Source organism: Protopterus annectens, chromosome 4.part1, assembly GCF_019279795.1.
Source record: "Protopterus annectens isolate FY-2018-M chromosome 4.part1, PAN1.0, whole genome shotgun sequence".
NCBI lineage: Eukaryota > Metazoa > Chordata > Ceratodontiformes > Protopteridae > Protopterus > Protopterus annectens.
The window spans coordinates 526,679,580-526,693,891 of NC_056734.1; the positions used below are offsets into that span (position 1 = coordinate 526,679,580).

Below are 14,312 nucleotides of genomic sequence, written 5' to 3' on the forward strand. Positions count from 1 at the left end.
CAAGCCAACTTTGGTTCCACTGTACTCAAGAGTCTGTTCCGATAGGCCACCCGGGACAAGGTGCTAGGGACGCGGTCCCATCCAGCAAGAATGAAGGCGAGATAGACAACTTAACATTTAGAAGTTATGTACCTACCATAACGTTCCATGTTAGTTGTCTTCTTCTCGCCTTCTTTCTTGCGTCCCACCCTCCTTCCCCCTAGCCTGGACAGACCTAGAGGAGTTTGTTTGTGACCTTTATCCTTTCTACCACCTCTATATATATATATATATATATATATATATATATATATATATATATATATATATATATATATATATAGATATATAGATATAGATAGATATATAGATATATAGATATATATATATATATATAGATATATATATATAGATATATATATATATAGATATATATATATAGATATATATATATATATATATATATAGATATTTCCTCAGTCAGGTTTAGGACACCTTTCAGTAGGCCTATAGAGGTGGGTTATCCCTTTTCTTCCATATTATGGAATGTTCCTAGCTGGGCCTAGCTTACAAACGAGATCTGAGGAGTTACCGCCTAGCATTGTGGGATATAGGGGAGCCTCGAGCCGGTGGAACTAGCTCTCGAGCTTTTAGAGTGGCCGAGTCGGAGCCGGAGCCGAGGTTCTGCTCCGAACCCATCCAGCAAGAAAGAAGGCGAGAAGAAGATAACTAACATGGAACGTTATGGTAGGCACATAACTTCTAATTTTAGACTTATTCAAAACACTATTACGTCCCCATAGTGTACCTGTTCCGGGTACAAAATAAACATTGTACCCAGTATAGTAAATGTACTAAATAATGTTATTAGATTTCTGCTTTAACATGGGCATGAGGGAAATACCTTCATTAAGTCCTGGTGGTCAGGTGGCGTTTAACCTCAATTGCCACCTTACTTCTTTGCTTTCAACAAGAAGTCTGTCATCGCCACCCCTACAGTTCGGTACCACCCGATCAATAACAAAGAAAATAAATTTTTTAAAATTGGGACAACCAACACTATGATTGAATAGAGCATTGTGCCCATCTTTCCTTCTAATGGCCCTAAGATGTTCACCAATCCTGTCCTTTAGCTTTCAGACAGTTTTTCCCACATAGAAAGCATGGCAACTGACACACATGGCAACATAGACCAAACGGGACAAGCCAAGTACAATACTGCTTGCACCAGACAGGCCATGCCAGCACTGGTACCCCCTCTTGCACAGTATGTCACTGCTGGAACCATGGCACCTGCCTCAGACCCCTTCCCTGCTGTCTCAGCAGGAGGGCCAGATTCTGCACCCCCAGCTTCAAACCCTGAACCTTGCAGCCTGGCTAATTCACTGAGCTCTCCAATACCATCCTTCAGTAATCAGGTGCTAGATGTCATTCTGGAGACAAGGAGGCCTAATACTTGAAAATCCTATGCTGAAAAGTGGAAAAGATACTGTTCCAGCCAGACTCGAGGGGGTTGGTGGGCACAGCCATGCCCAGCTTACCGCATATTCGTCAACACTTAACAGAGATGTTCCACAAGGGCCTTTCCTTCTCATCAATTAAAATTCATGCCTCAGCTATTTCAGCAGGTTATAATACTGAGCCACCCCTCTTCTTTCACCCTGTGTTGAACCAATTCCTCAGAGGGGCCAAAAATTTAAGACCACACAGGAGAGCCCCTACTCCGCCTGGGACCTTAACTTTGTATTGGAAAAGCTCACTCTACCTCCTTTTGAGCCAGATGCAACTGCAGAGTTGAAATTCCTTTCTTGGACGACAGCATTCCTTCTAGCCATCACTTCAGCAAGAAGAGTGTCTGAATTACAAGCCCTCTTGGCAGTGGAGCCCTTCATCATCTTCCATGCTGACAGGTTGTCAGTCCAGGACCAATCCTTCCTTTATGCCCAAGGTGGTATCCAGTGTGGCCCTTAATCAGTCCATTCATTTGCCAACCTTATTCCTAATTCACAGAACAAAGGAAAGAGCACTCTTTGGACGTGCACAGAAAACTTAGATTTTATTTGGACAGGACTAAGCCTCTCAGAAAAACTGAACAGCTTTGCTTTGCTGCAGGGGCAGAGGGGAAGGCCATTTCAAAGCAAACCATTTCTAGGTGGATAGGCCATTGCATTTATTTCTGCTATAAGCAGCATGGAAAACCTACCCCACAGGGGATAAGATCACATTCCACCAGGGCTGCATCTACCTCTACAGCCTTTCTCAGAGGTGTCCCTACCAGGGACATCCTAGAAGCTGCTACCTGGAGCTCTGTACATACCTTCAATAAGCATTACCACTTGCCTGTTTTTTCTAAATCCAGAGCTGGTTTTGCCACTGCAGTCTTGCAGGGCTTAATAGCTGGCCCTAATGCTCTCTAACTTCCTCCTCCCTTCCTTAGCTTTGGGAATCAACCCAAATGTGATGACTGCAACAGTGAAACACGAAGAACATAGTACAGCTGTGTACACTTATCATAAATGTAGATGTTCGAGTGTATTCACTGTTGCAGTCCTGGTTACCCTCCTCCAGCCCCTTGACTTCTCTTGACTGTACCTTTCTTCTTGTTTAGTGTATTTCAGCTTTCTGGTGTATTTGCTTTTTTTTTTTGGAGGTGTAACCTTGTATGTAATTGCTTCCCATTATGGGGGCACCTGACATATGGGGCAAGAAAAAACTGATGTAATGGTGTCGGCTGCATACTTTATACCCCTGATAACCTGACGTCATGGAAGAAGAGACAGCATCTGACGCAGGACACAAGACTTTGATATTCAGGCCGGCTGAGGGCTACCTGCAGGCAGATAACCCAAATGAAATGTAATGACTGCAACAGTGAATACACTCAGGCATCTACATTTATGATAAGTGTACACAATTGTACTTTATAATTCACATTTTGGATAAACTTCTACATTTCCACACTTATACATAAACATCTGATGGAATTTTTATAACAGAATTGTTATGTTAATGTATGCCACTTTATGGTACTGTACTGTATTATTTTGAATTGTACATTGTTACATTCCACAGCATTGTTTTACTATTCTTGATCTTTATTGCAGCTACTTGGTCTTATTTTCACCCTTTTCTTTCCCATTACACACTGGAATTGCAGTGCAGGTCATGGGCCTCTGTTTGCTCCACCCATTCTCCAGAATATCCTTCCATGAGACCTCCTTGGGTATTTAATAGCTGGGGACACTGTCCCAGTAGTTGAGGCAGACAGTGAAGACAACATTAGATATGAAAGTTATGTACTTACCATAATGCTATATCTGTGTTGTCTTCTTCTTTAAGTCTCACCCTTCCCTCACTCTCACCCTTGTGAAATTATTACGTGTGTGGCTGTCGAGTGATTGCATTTGACCTTTCTAGAGCCTTGTCTTTATAGTCTGGCACTGAATCATTGTTTGTAGTATTGGTATAGGTAAGCAAACTCGATCTGGGAACTGAGAAGAGAGAGGAAAATTATGGGTAAAGAGGAGGAGCCTGAGCCTTGGATCCAAGAGTCTAAAAGTTGCCAGCTTCAGATCTGGTCAGTTCAGATATACCCCTCCCCCCAGTGGAGACAGATGGAAGAAGACAACACAGATGCAGCATTATGGTAAGTACATAACTTTTGTTTATAGTATGTTTATTTGCACAACTGTACTTTACTAGTAACAACAGAATACGAATAAGGAGACATTAATGCCCCACAGGGAGGCTGCCACAAAGCAAGCAGATTGTCTTTTTGTTTTTAGTGTATGTGGCTGTGATGACCAGGCTTGCTGTAGTTGGTAATGCTCAGTTTACAGAGCATGCTGATTGCTCTGTCTAGTCAGTATGCATATTTTGGAGTTCTTAAGAATACTCTGCTTTAATCGGTGTAAATGTCTGTTTTTCTAATTCTTCTGTTTTTGCCCTTTTAACAGCACAGCCTTTTTACCCACCACCTTTGTTGAGTAAACCCGGTGAATTAAGAGCAGAATATGAGGCTCAAATGTCCAAGGTAAGTGCAGCATGCAGGAGTAATAGTTAGCTTATGTTGCATCTCTGTCCAGTTACAAAATAATCCAGTGTTGTCTGTTTTCATCCTGATTTAACTGTGGGTTGTCGGATCTGACTGGATCCAACATTGGCACCAATGGGAAGACTTCTGCTTCAGGGATGTGACTTCTCCCCTAAAGCGCCACCTTATTACCTCAGATTGTTTGCCTCAGAAGAGTTGAGACATGTCCTTTTAGGGCTCTGCATTTGTTTCACTTGGGGAGTATCCTTTTCCAACTCCTCCACTATTGATATTTTATAGTTTGTAGTTTTACAGTTTATAGATGTTCTTTGTGTTTCACTGTTGCATTCATTACATTTGGGTAATCTGCTGGCAGGTTGCCCTCATTTGGCCTGAATAACAAAGTCATGGGTTCTGCGTCGGATGCTGTCTCCTCTTCCATGACGTCAGGTCGTCAGGGGTATAAAACATGCAGCCGATGCCATTTTAGTCCGTCTTTCTTGCCGCGCGGTGCCCGAAGCAGAAGAAGTTCGCAAGTGCCGATCGGCCAACTCCTGAAATTTTCGTATTCGAGTTTCAGTACTGAGGTCTTCACTAAAGCTAAGTACCCCGTTGGGGAAACTTTTTTTCTTGCTCCTTACCCATGTCAGAAAAAGTTAATAATTGTATTACTTGTGGGAAGCAAATACCTCATAAGGATTTCCATTTATACTGTATTCCTTGCCTAGGCCCTGATCACAATGTGCCTGGCTGTCGGTTTTGTGCTAGATTTAACCAACACATTATTAAGCATCGGTATATTTTTGCATCACTGTATTTTGGAAACAGATTTAACTACCCAGAAATGTCATTGGATAGCAGTCCAACTACCGGAGTACATAAAAAACGCAAAGAAAAGGACAGAGAAAGGCAGTCGAAATCCAAAGCCGACGACAAAGCTTTTCCTAAGCCAGTCACCGGTACTCAGTGAGGCATTTTCATAGCCCCTGATACCCGCTACCTTTGAATCGCAGGCCTCTACCGACACCCACGTGGAGCTTGGCATGCTACAAGATACTCAAGTTATTGGACCGACGAATTTGTCTCCCTCGGATGGGTTTGGAGCTGCTGAGCAGGCACCGGCTTCTGAGGATGTATTCAGACCTCAACATTTGTATATCAAACAGTCGATAACTGCAAAACCAAAGATAAAAGCAACTTAAACCTAAAAAAACAACGCATGAGCCATGTGCACAGGCCTCTATGCCTAAAAAATAGATGATCAAAATGGCTGAAGACCTCATTACCTTGATCAGGGGTACCCATCCCCCTCCAGATAAGAGGCTTAGGCAAGACACTGATTATGAATCTTCATATCAGGTTTCTATTTCTTTTGATTCCTCTTCTGATTAGGAATTATCTATCCCTCCCTATGAGGATTCTGATGCAGAAGAGTCTATACCATCTGCATCTCCTCCCGAGGATTATTAATTTGGAGAAACCTTGCATACTTTGAGGGAGCATTTTCACTGGGAGAGTCAAGACTTCTCAGAATCAAAAAGAGGCTCAGGGATTTCCTTCTTCTTCCTCAACACAGGCCTTTAGCCATTCCCTCTGTGTTAGACATTGTGGATGATGTGTTTTCGGAGTCAAGCTTGACCCCCGACTCCTTACCTCCGGCTCCCAGTAAGCCTGACCGATATTACAGGGTCCCTGACTCACATACATTTTTATTTAGAAACCCTGCTGCTGACCCTGAAACTATTTCACAGGGTCCAAAGGGAGTTAAGGCCTCAACAGCAAAAAATCCTACACCCTCTGACAGAGATTCAAGGGCACTGGACAGATGGGGAAAAAAAGGTTTATACATCTGCAACCTTGGCAATCAGGGCCTTAAACTGTCAGTTTCATATGCTTAAGTTACAACAACATGTTATGGGATTGCTGAAACAGAAAAGGATGTTGATTTCAGAATGTGCAGAAAATAAAGAATTGCAGGAATTATTGCATGCAGCTGAACAGGTTGGAAAGCATATTTTGCAATGTGGTTTTGATTCCTTAGAAGCCTCCTGTAGGGCCGCAGTTACTGGATCTGTGATTAGGAGGCATGCCTGGTTAAAGGAACAGAATTTGCAAAGCTAAATTGCTAGATGCTCCTTTACAGCATGATTCTCTGTTTGGTATAAAGGCAGAAGAGGTTTTAAAGAAAATGGAAGACAAAGCTAAGTCTATGCAAACTGTTAAAGACTTCTTACAAGTGCAGCCACCTAGATTCAGTAGACACTGGTCTACAAAAAATTGGTCCTTTCCTGTGTCGGACAGAGCTCAAAGGGGCAAATCCAGACGCCTTAAGGGTTCCAGATACCAGGCGCAAGATTCATACAGGTCAAAGCAATGGGGCGCTTCTACCTCCAAATCTGGAGGAGATAAAGCGCAAACCTACAGAAAGCAATCCCAATGACTTCCCTCTGCCTACTCCAAGCACTTATCTTTTGGCAGTACCCTTAGGAGGAAAGTTAGCACTTTTTGCTCAAAATTGGCAATTAATAACCCAAGACAAGTGGGTACTAAACATAGTATCACAGGGATACAGATTCCATTTCCACACACTGCCAGTGGCAAATGGTTTGCCAGATCTGCCACAAAATCAATGGGCAGAGGCACAGAAACAGGTTACGTCCCTCATGGATATGGGGGCCATTCAGCCAGTACCAGAACAGGAAAAAGGACAAGGTTTTTACTCGACTGTTCTTGGTACCCAGAAAGGACGAAGCCTGGTGGCTAATACTAAATTTATCGATTTTGAACACCTACCTGGACATTCCAAAATTCAAGATGCTGACTTTGCAGCAGCTTCTGCCCATGCTGGGCAAGAATGCTTGGCTGGTGACATTAGACCTAAAAGAGGCATACCCAATAAGACAATCGTGCAGAAGATACCTCTGATTCAAGGCTGGCTTAATGCATTACCAGTTCTCTGCACTGCCCCTTTGGCTTATCTACTGCGCCCAGGGTCTTTACAAAGTGCCTGGCACCAGTAATTGCATTTTGCAGACAAAGAAGTATACAAATATATCCTTACTTAGACGACTGTCTCATTCAAGCAGAGAACAAGGACATTCTTCTTCGACACCTGGCGTTTGTGAAAAGGCTTCTAGCATGCCTAGGGTACACAATAAACGAAAAGAAATCACAACCGATACCCGCTCAAAAGATAACATTCCTGGGCGCAAGCTTGAATATAACTGCCCAGATGGCTTACCTCACGCCAGACAAGCAAAGGCAACTGATTACCTACTTCAAACTAATGGCAACAAAGGCCCAGTTATCTGCAAGACAAATTCTGCAGGCTTTGGGCTTCATGGCATCCTGCATCCTACTGATTCCATATGCAAGACTGCATATGAGGAAACTTCAATGGTACTTGAAAAGTTTATGGAGTCAACATTCTCACAGTCTGGAAGCAATGAATCCTCTCATTCCCTGCCTACAACAGGAGTTTCTATGGTGGGCAAAGGCATATCACCAAAACATGGGATGGGCCTTCACTCTCCCCCCCCTGCCAGCCAAACCTTAACAACAGACAGGATTATGACTGGGGGGCCCACATGGCAGGAAGATGCATTCAGGGCATATGGACCCCAAAACAAATGCATCTGCATATCAACCAGAAAGAGATGCTAGCAGTTCAAAATTCCCTAACAGCTTTCAAGGACTTACTTCATCCAGGACAACTACTGATAAAGACAGACAACACCACAGTCATGTGGTATATAAACAAGCAAGGGGGCACACACTCGTACCCCCTTTGCAGATTAGCCATGGCACTCTGGGACACAGCTTTGACCTACCAAATGCATCTTCAGTCTCAATTCATGCTAGGAAAACAAAATACACTGGCAGACGATTTAAACAGAAACCTAATGGACCCTCACGAGTGGAAACTAAATCCACAAGTCTTCAACATAACAGAGAAATGGGGGAGCCCAGACATAGATCTGTTTTGCCTCTCCTCAAAATTATCAATTGAAAAGATTCTGCACAAGGACTTATCACACACAAGCATGGAAAGTGGGCGTCTTTCCTCCTCTGTCTCTTTTCCCCAAGGTCTTCCTAAAAGTCAGACAAGAGAAACCAAAGATGATACTAATTGCCCCGGACTGGCCCCTCCAGTACTGTTACCCAATCCTAAGGAACTTGTCTCAATACCTAGCTTGGACCTTACCTCAAAGACCTCAACTACTGTCCCAGCAAAACAATCAGATCCTGCACAATCAACTACAGACATTGAATCTGGCAGCATGGCTGATCATGTAGCTATACAAACAACACCTCTCAGTAAAGCTGTGATGGATGTCATTTTGGAAGCCAGAAGGCCTATTACTAGAAAATCTTATGCTGATAAATGGAAGAGATTCTGTGCTTGGAATCGAGCACAAGGAACTGATACAGCAGAACCAAATATTCCTCGGATATTATAATACTTAACTGAGATGCTTGACAAAGGCCCATCTTTCTCATCAATCAAAATCCATGCCTCTGCCATTTCGGCTCATTACAGTGCAGAGTCTCCAATCTTTTCTCATCTTTTACTAAAGCAGTATCTCAGAGGAGCCAAAAATTTAAGGCCTTCTAGAAGATCACCATTACCTGCATGGGACCTCAATTATGTGTTGGAAAAGCTCACCCTGCTTCCATTTGAACCAGCTGCTACTGCTGATATAAAGTTCTTATCATGGAAAACAGCTCTGCTACTAGCAATTACTTCAGCAAGAAGAGTTTCAGAGCTACAGGCCCTCATGGCTATAGATCCTTTTATCATATTTTACCCAGACAGGGTGTCTCTGAGAACAAATCCAACGTTTATGCCTAAGGTGGTTTCCAGTGTGGCTCTTAACCAAATAATTCATCTCTTAACGTTTTATCTAAATCCGCAGAACAAGGGGGAGAGAATTCTCCATTCCTTGGGCGTACACAGACAGTTAAGATTCTACTTGAGCAGGACTAAAGCTCTAAGAAAAACTGAGCAATTACTAATGTCATATGCTGCAGGATCTGAAGGAAAGGCTATTTCAAAGCAGACAATTTCAAAGTGGATAAGCCACTGCATCCATTTCTGCTACTTACACCATGGAAAACCTGTGCCCAAGGGCATTAGGTCTCATTCCACCAGAGCTGCAGCTACTTCAGCAGCCTTTCTCAGAGGAGTACCAACCAAAAAGATTCTAGAGGCTGCTACTTGGAGTTCTGTTCACACCTTCACAAAGCATTATCATTTGCCTCTCTACTCTTAAGTCCAGGGCAGGCTTTGCCACTGCAGTGCTACAGGGCCTTATGTCTGCACCTAATGCTGTTTAGCTCCAGCCTCCAAACCATAGCTTTGGGATTCTACCCAAATGTAATGACTGCAGCAGTGAAAGACGAAGAACATAGTACAGATGTTATGTGATCCTTTCTCGCCTACATTCAGTACTGATGGGCTCGGAGCCGATCCCTCGGCTCCGACTCGGCACGCTATGCTATAGAGCGAAGCCTCTTATTGGCTGAGCTATTTCTTATCCCAGGATGCACCACCACTAATCCCCCAGATCTTGTTTGCCGCTTACAAGCTAGGACGTGGTCTCAAACTTGGCTGGGCTAAGTACTGTTTTATTCAAAGTTTCCTGTCAGGAATTTTGCAATTTTCACCCCAAAAGCTGTTTTAACAGCTATTGTTGTTGTACGAGTGTGTTTGAAAAATTTTGTTGAGGAAAATTGTGTTTTTGGTTAAGGGAAGGTTTCCCGTTTAAGTTAGAGGGGCCTTCCCCTATTCTTATCTAGCGTCTTTGTTTTTTCCAGGAGGTCAAGTACCTGCTTAAGTTAGAGGGTCTTGACCCTCCTTTTCAGTGATTGTTGTACTGATTTTGTGTATTTTTCTGACATTGTGTTTGTCTTAAAAAAAAAAAAAAAAAAAAAAAAAAACTTAGTTTCACTTTTCTTTGTGGTAAAATCTTTCACAAACAGCTACTTTAACTTGTTTTCTTAGTGTTAGTCAGCATGTCTAAGGAACATAGACCCTCTGGGTTTAAAAAGTGCGCGAGGTGTGGTTACAAAATGTCGATAACTGACGACCACTCCTCGTGCGTATATTGTTTGGGCGCCAAGCACCTACAAGAGTCCTGTAGCGTGTGTCATGCCTTTTCTTCTAGAGTCCTCTAAGAGAGGAAGAATAAATTAATATTAAAAGGGCTGATTAAACCCTCCTTCGAGGAGGCCTTATCTTTCTCTTCCTCTCCTACCAAGAAGAAAAAAGCATCTGCTCCGACCAGTCTGTCGAAACCGACTGCCAAAAAACCTAGGCAGTCTTCTCCATCGGCTCCACGGACTTCGGAGCCGAGGGTGGAACGGTCTGCCTCGATGCCTCCAGTCTCGACCCCTCTGGTTTCGGAGCCGAGGACTGGGGCATCGAGAGGCGGGTCACCTTCATCGGCTCCACTGATTTTGGAGCCGATGAGGGTTGCCGGCTCAGACACTTCCCCTTCGGCGCCGAAGCCCTCCTCGGCACCGAGGGAAATTGTTTTGAGGTCTCCCTCGGAACCGATAGTAGTCGAATCCATTCGGAGCCGGCCCCCTAGTCCTATGGAGCCGATGGAGAAGTCTGTTCGGAACCGATCGGTGTCATCTAGATCCTCCAAGATGTCTGATTCGGACATCGACAGGGTGCTCCTAAGACTCTTCCAGTCTCCTGTGTTCCAAAAGTTAGTTTCGGCTCCAGCCCATTCGGCTTCGGAGCCGATGGCCCACTCTGTTGTTATGGTTCCTCCTCCAACAGCCTCGGCACTGTTGGAGCTGGTGCTGGTGGAGCCGATGGAGGTTTTCGGGTCGGGCCCGACTTACTCCAACCCGGCTCGAGTCGGAGTTCGCACGGACTTCTCTGTCGGCCCCGGGGACTGATGTTTTCGGTCCCAAGCCTTCCTCTCGGAGGCGTCGGCTGCGGGGTACCGCTCACCGTTGTGGCCATGGAGGTGGGACCTTCCCAGGATTCTGGTGGTCCCGCCTTCAGGGCTATGAGGAGTGCGTTAGCCAAATCTTCTTTGGCTACCTCCACGGTCTCCCCAGCACCTTCCCTGCATACTGAGACTGGGTCTTTGGCAGTCCCCTGTGCTTAGACAGCGGAGCCCGGGCCTGAGGTTACCCCCACTGGGGTTTCCCCCCCCTCCTGGAGGTCCCTCTGAAGCTTCTTCGGAGGAACCCCCCAGGAAAAGATTGTGCAAGAGGAAGCACGTTGACTCCCCCGATGAGTCTCTCACGTCAGACACTGATCTTGATGATGCAGAGGGGTCCCCTAAGTCGTCCTCAGATGATGTCTCCTTTGCAGACATCCTGGAAGCCCTTAAACAACGAGGCGGCTGGCAATCCAAACCCCCTTCTGCTGACGAGTCGGTGTTCCTTAAGGCCTTCGGGGCTCAGCCCTCCACCTCCTGGGTGTCTCCGCCCTTCGACGAGCTCTTAGATTTGATCTGTCGAAGGGTGTGGGAACACCCAGACTCTGTGGAACTGGTGCCTGCTCGTCCGAATAAGTTCCTGTCAGCACCCCCAGAAAAGGAGTTTTTGATGAAAGGTGTGGCTGTAGATGCCTTGGTGATGGCATCTGCTACCCAGCAAGATGTAGCAGAGGCTTCGACGTCCGTCCATCCTCCTAATAAGGAGTCTAGGAGCATGGATCGGTACGGTAAGCGCGCCTTAAGTTCAGCGGCTTTTACTTTGAGGTCCCTGAACTATCTAACGCACTTTACCAGATTTCAGAGGGATCTGATTAAGGAACTTTCAGATACCCTCTTGGGTAACCTGCCTGAGCAGCTGGCCCAGACGGTTGGCTCTCAGCTGGCTACGCTGTCGTCCATTTCAAACTCGTCCATGAGGCTCATTTCTTATGCGGCCGAAGGGGCGAGTAGAGAGGCGGGTACAGGCATTGCTCTACGGAGGCAAGCCTGGATCCACCTGTGTCATTTTGTGAAGGCCTTTAAGTCTTCCTTTGCCGACGCCCCCTTCGATGGGTCCTCTTTGTTTGGACCCAAGGTAAAGGACACATTGACCCGCTGCGAGCAAGAAGGTAAGACTTTGACTGCCGTAGGGGCACGATTTTCCACTCCCTTTCGGCCTTACTCCAAGGCTAAAAGAGGAGGGAAAATGTGGTTCCTTAGATCTCAGAAGTCTTACCCCTCACAGCAGGACGATCCCCCTTCTAGAGGCAGGGGAGGGGGAAATTCTTCTGGAAGACGCCGTCCCAGAGGCGGCAGAGGCCCCCGCAACACTGGAGACCGCGAGTCCTTTCGTGGCTCTTCAGCCTTTCACAGTCCCTGTGGGATTGCCCGACTGTGCAGCTCTGGAGCCAGTCGGGGGTCGTTTTTCGAGGCACCTAAAAGCCTGGGAAGGTATCACTCGGGACAGATGGGTGCTTCGAATTATCGCCGGAGGTTACGCCATCCCTTTTTCTCACTCCCCACCTCTGTCCAAAAAAATCCCGGACCCGCCACCCAGTCAACGGGAAATTGCAGCCTCAGAAGTTTCAAAGCTGCTGCAAAAAGGAGTCATCCAACCGGTCCCCGCAGACCAGATCGGATTAGGGACTTACTCAAGATTCTTTTTGGTGCCAAAAAAGACCGGGGACTTGAGGCCCATTTTGGATCTCAGCATTCTAAACTGTTCAGTCAAAAAGTCCAAGTTCCAAATGGTCACCCTACAATCCATTCTCCCACTGCTGGAGAAAGGTGTTTGGATGTACTCCATAGATCTCAAGGACGCTTATTACCATATCATGGTACATCAAGCGTCCAGGAGACATCTGCGCTTCAGCCTAGGAGGCAGTCATTTTCAGTTCCGCGCACTGCCCTTTGGTCTCACCACAGCCCCCAGGGTGTTCACCAAATGTTTGGCGGTCGTGACTGCTCACCTGAGAAGTCTAGGATTCCAGGTGTTTCCGTATCTAGACGACTGGCTCCTAACTGCCACCTCCAAGCATCTACTGTTGCGGAGCCTACAAGCCACGATATCACTGGGCACTTCCCTTGGAATCACCTTCAATTGGCCAAAGTCTGTGTTGCTGCCGTCTCAACGCATAAGATTCATCGGAGTAGAGATAGACTCAAACCGAATGCGGGTCTATCTACCTACAGAAAGTATACAAACCATACAGGCTCAAGTTCGAGCCTTACTTCCCAGATCCAAAGCCCCAGCCAGAATGGTCCTGCAGCTATTGGGATCTATGTCCGCCACGGTTCTTCTAGTTCCCCTAGCAAGGTTGCACATGAGAATTCTCCAGTGGCTTCTTTCAACTCAGTGGTCCTTTCAGGATCTCCCTCTCAGTCACCTCATATGGATCACGGAAACCTGCAAACGGGACCTTCGCTGGTGGCTGGTGCCCTCCAATCTGGATCAGGGACGACCCTTCGTTCCACCTCCTCCTGTGGCCACTTTGACTACGGACGCCTCCCAGATGGGGTGGGGGGCATTCCCTGGGCAGGTCAGTCCAAGGCAAATGGCATTCGGAAGAGACCCTACTTCATATCAACATCTTAGAAATGAGGGCGGTGCTTCTGTTCCTACAAGCCCTTCACAATTACCTCCCTCAGGGCGTGATTGCCATTCACTCCGACAACATGTCAGTTGTCTGGTACCTGAACAAGCAGGGAGGGACCAGATCCTACCCCCTTTGCAGAGAGGCCATGAGAGTTTGGGAATGGGCAGTGTCGACCAAACGTTTTCTAGTGGCGACTCATATTCCGGGCAAGTCCAATGTGATAGCCGACAGACTGAGCAGAACTATCCTCTCTCCACACGAGTGGTCTCTGAACATTACGGTTGCAAATCAGATTTTCTGCAAATGGGGAATTCCTTGTTGCGACCTCTTCGCAACTCCGCTGAATGCGAAGTGCAAAAAGTTCTTCTCCCTCACCCGCCCGGGAGAGCCCTATGGACGCACTAGCCCATCCGTGGCCCACCGGCTTGCTATATGCTTTTCCCCCTGTTCCTCTCCTTCCCAGAGTGATCCAAAAGGCGTCTCACTTGGGGAGCAAGATGATCTTAGTTGCTCCTTACTGGCCTCATCAGGTATGGTTCCCCTATCTTCGGAAATATGCACTGGAAGGTCCATGGTTCCTGGATCAGATCCCAGACCTATTGGTTCATCAGTCGGGACTACTCCACCAGTCCCTACACACCTTAAAATTGACAGCTTGGCTCCTCCTCTTCCGACTATAGCCAGGAATCATACCTTAGATCCGGAAGTTGTACACATTTTATCTTCGGCCCACAAGTCTGCTACTAAGAAATTGTATTCTAG

At 46.1% G+C, this 14,312-nt stretch overlaps 1 protein-coding gene across 4 annotated transcripts in view; it reads left to right on the plus strand.

The window, feature by feature from the left end:
* RNF168 (ring finger protein 168) overlaps positions 1 to 14,312 on the plus strand; it is a 1,249,390-nt gene that overhangs the window by 383,996 nt on the left and 851,082 nt on the right. For all 4 annotated transcript variants that reach the window (XM_044070341.1, XM_044070340.1, XM_044070342.1 and 1 more), the window contains exon 3: positions 3,936 to 4,012. In XM_044070341.1, coding sequence (XP_043926276.1) covers positions 3,936 to 4,012 — 77 coding nt within the window. The remainder of the gene's footprint in view (positions 1 to 3,935; positions 4,013 to 14,312) is intronic.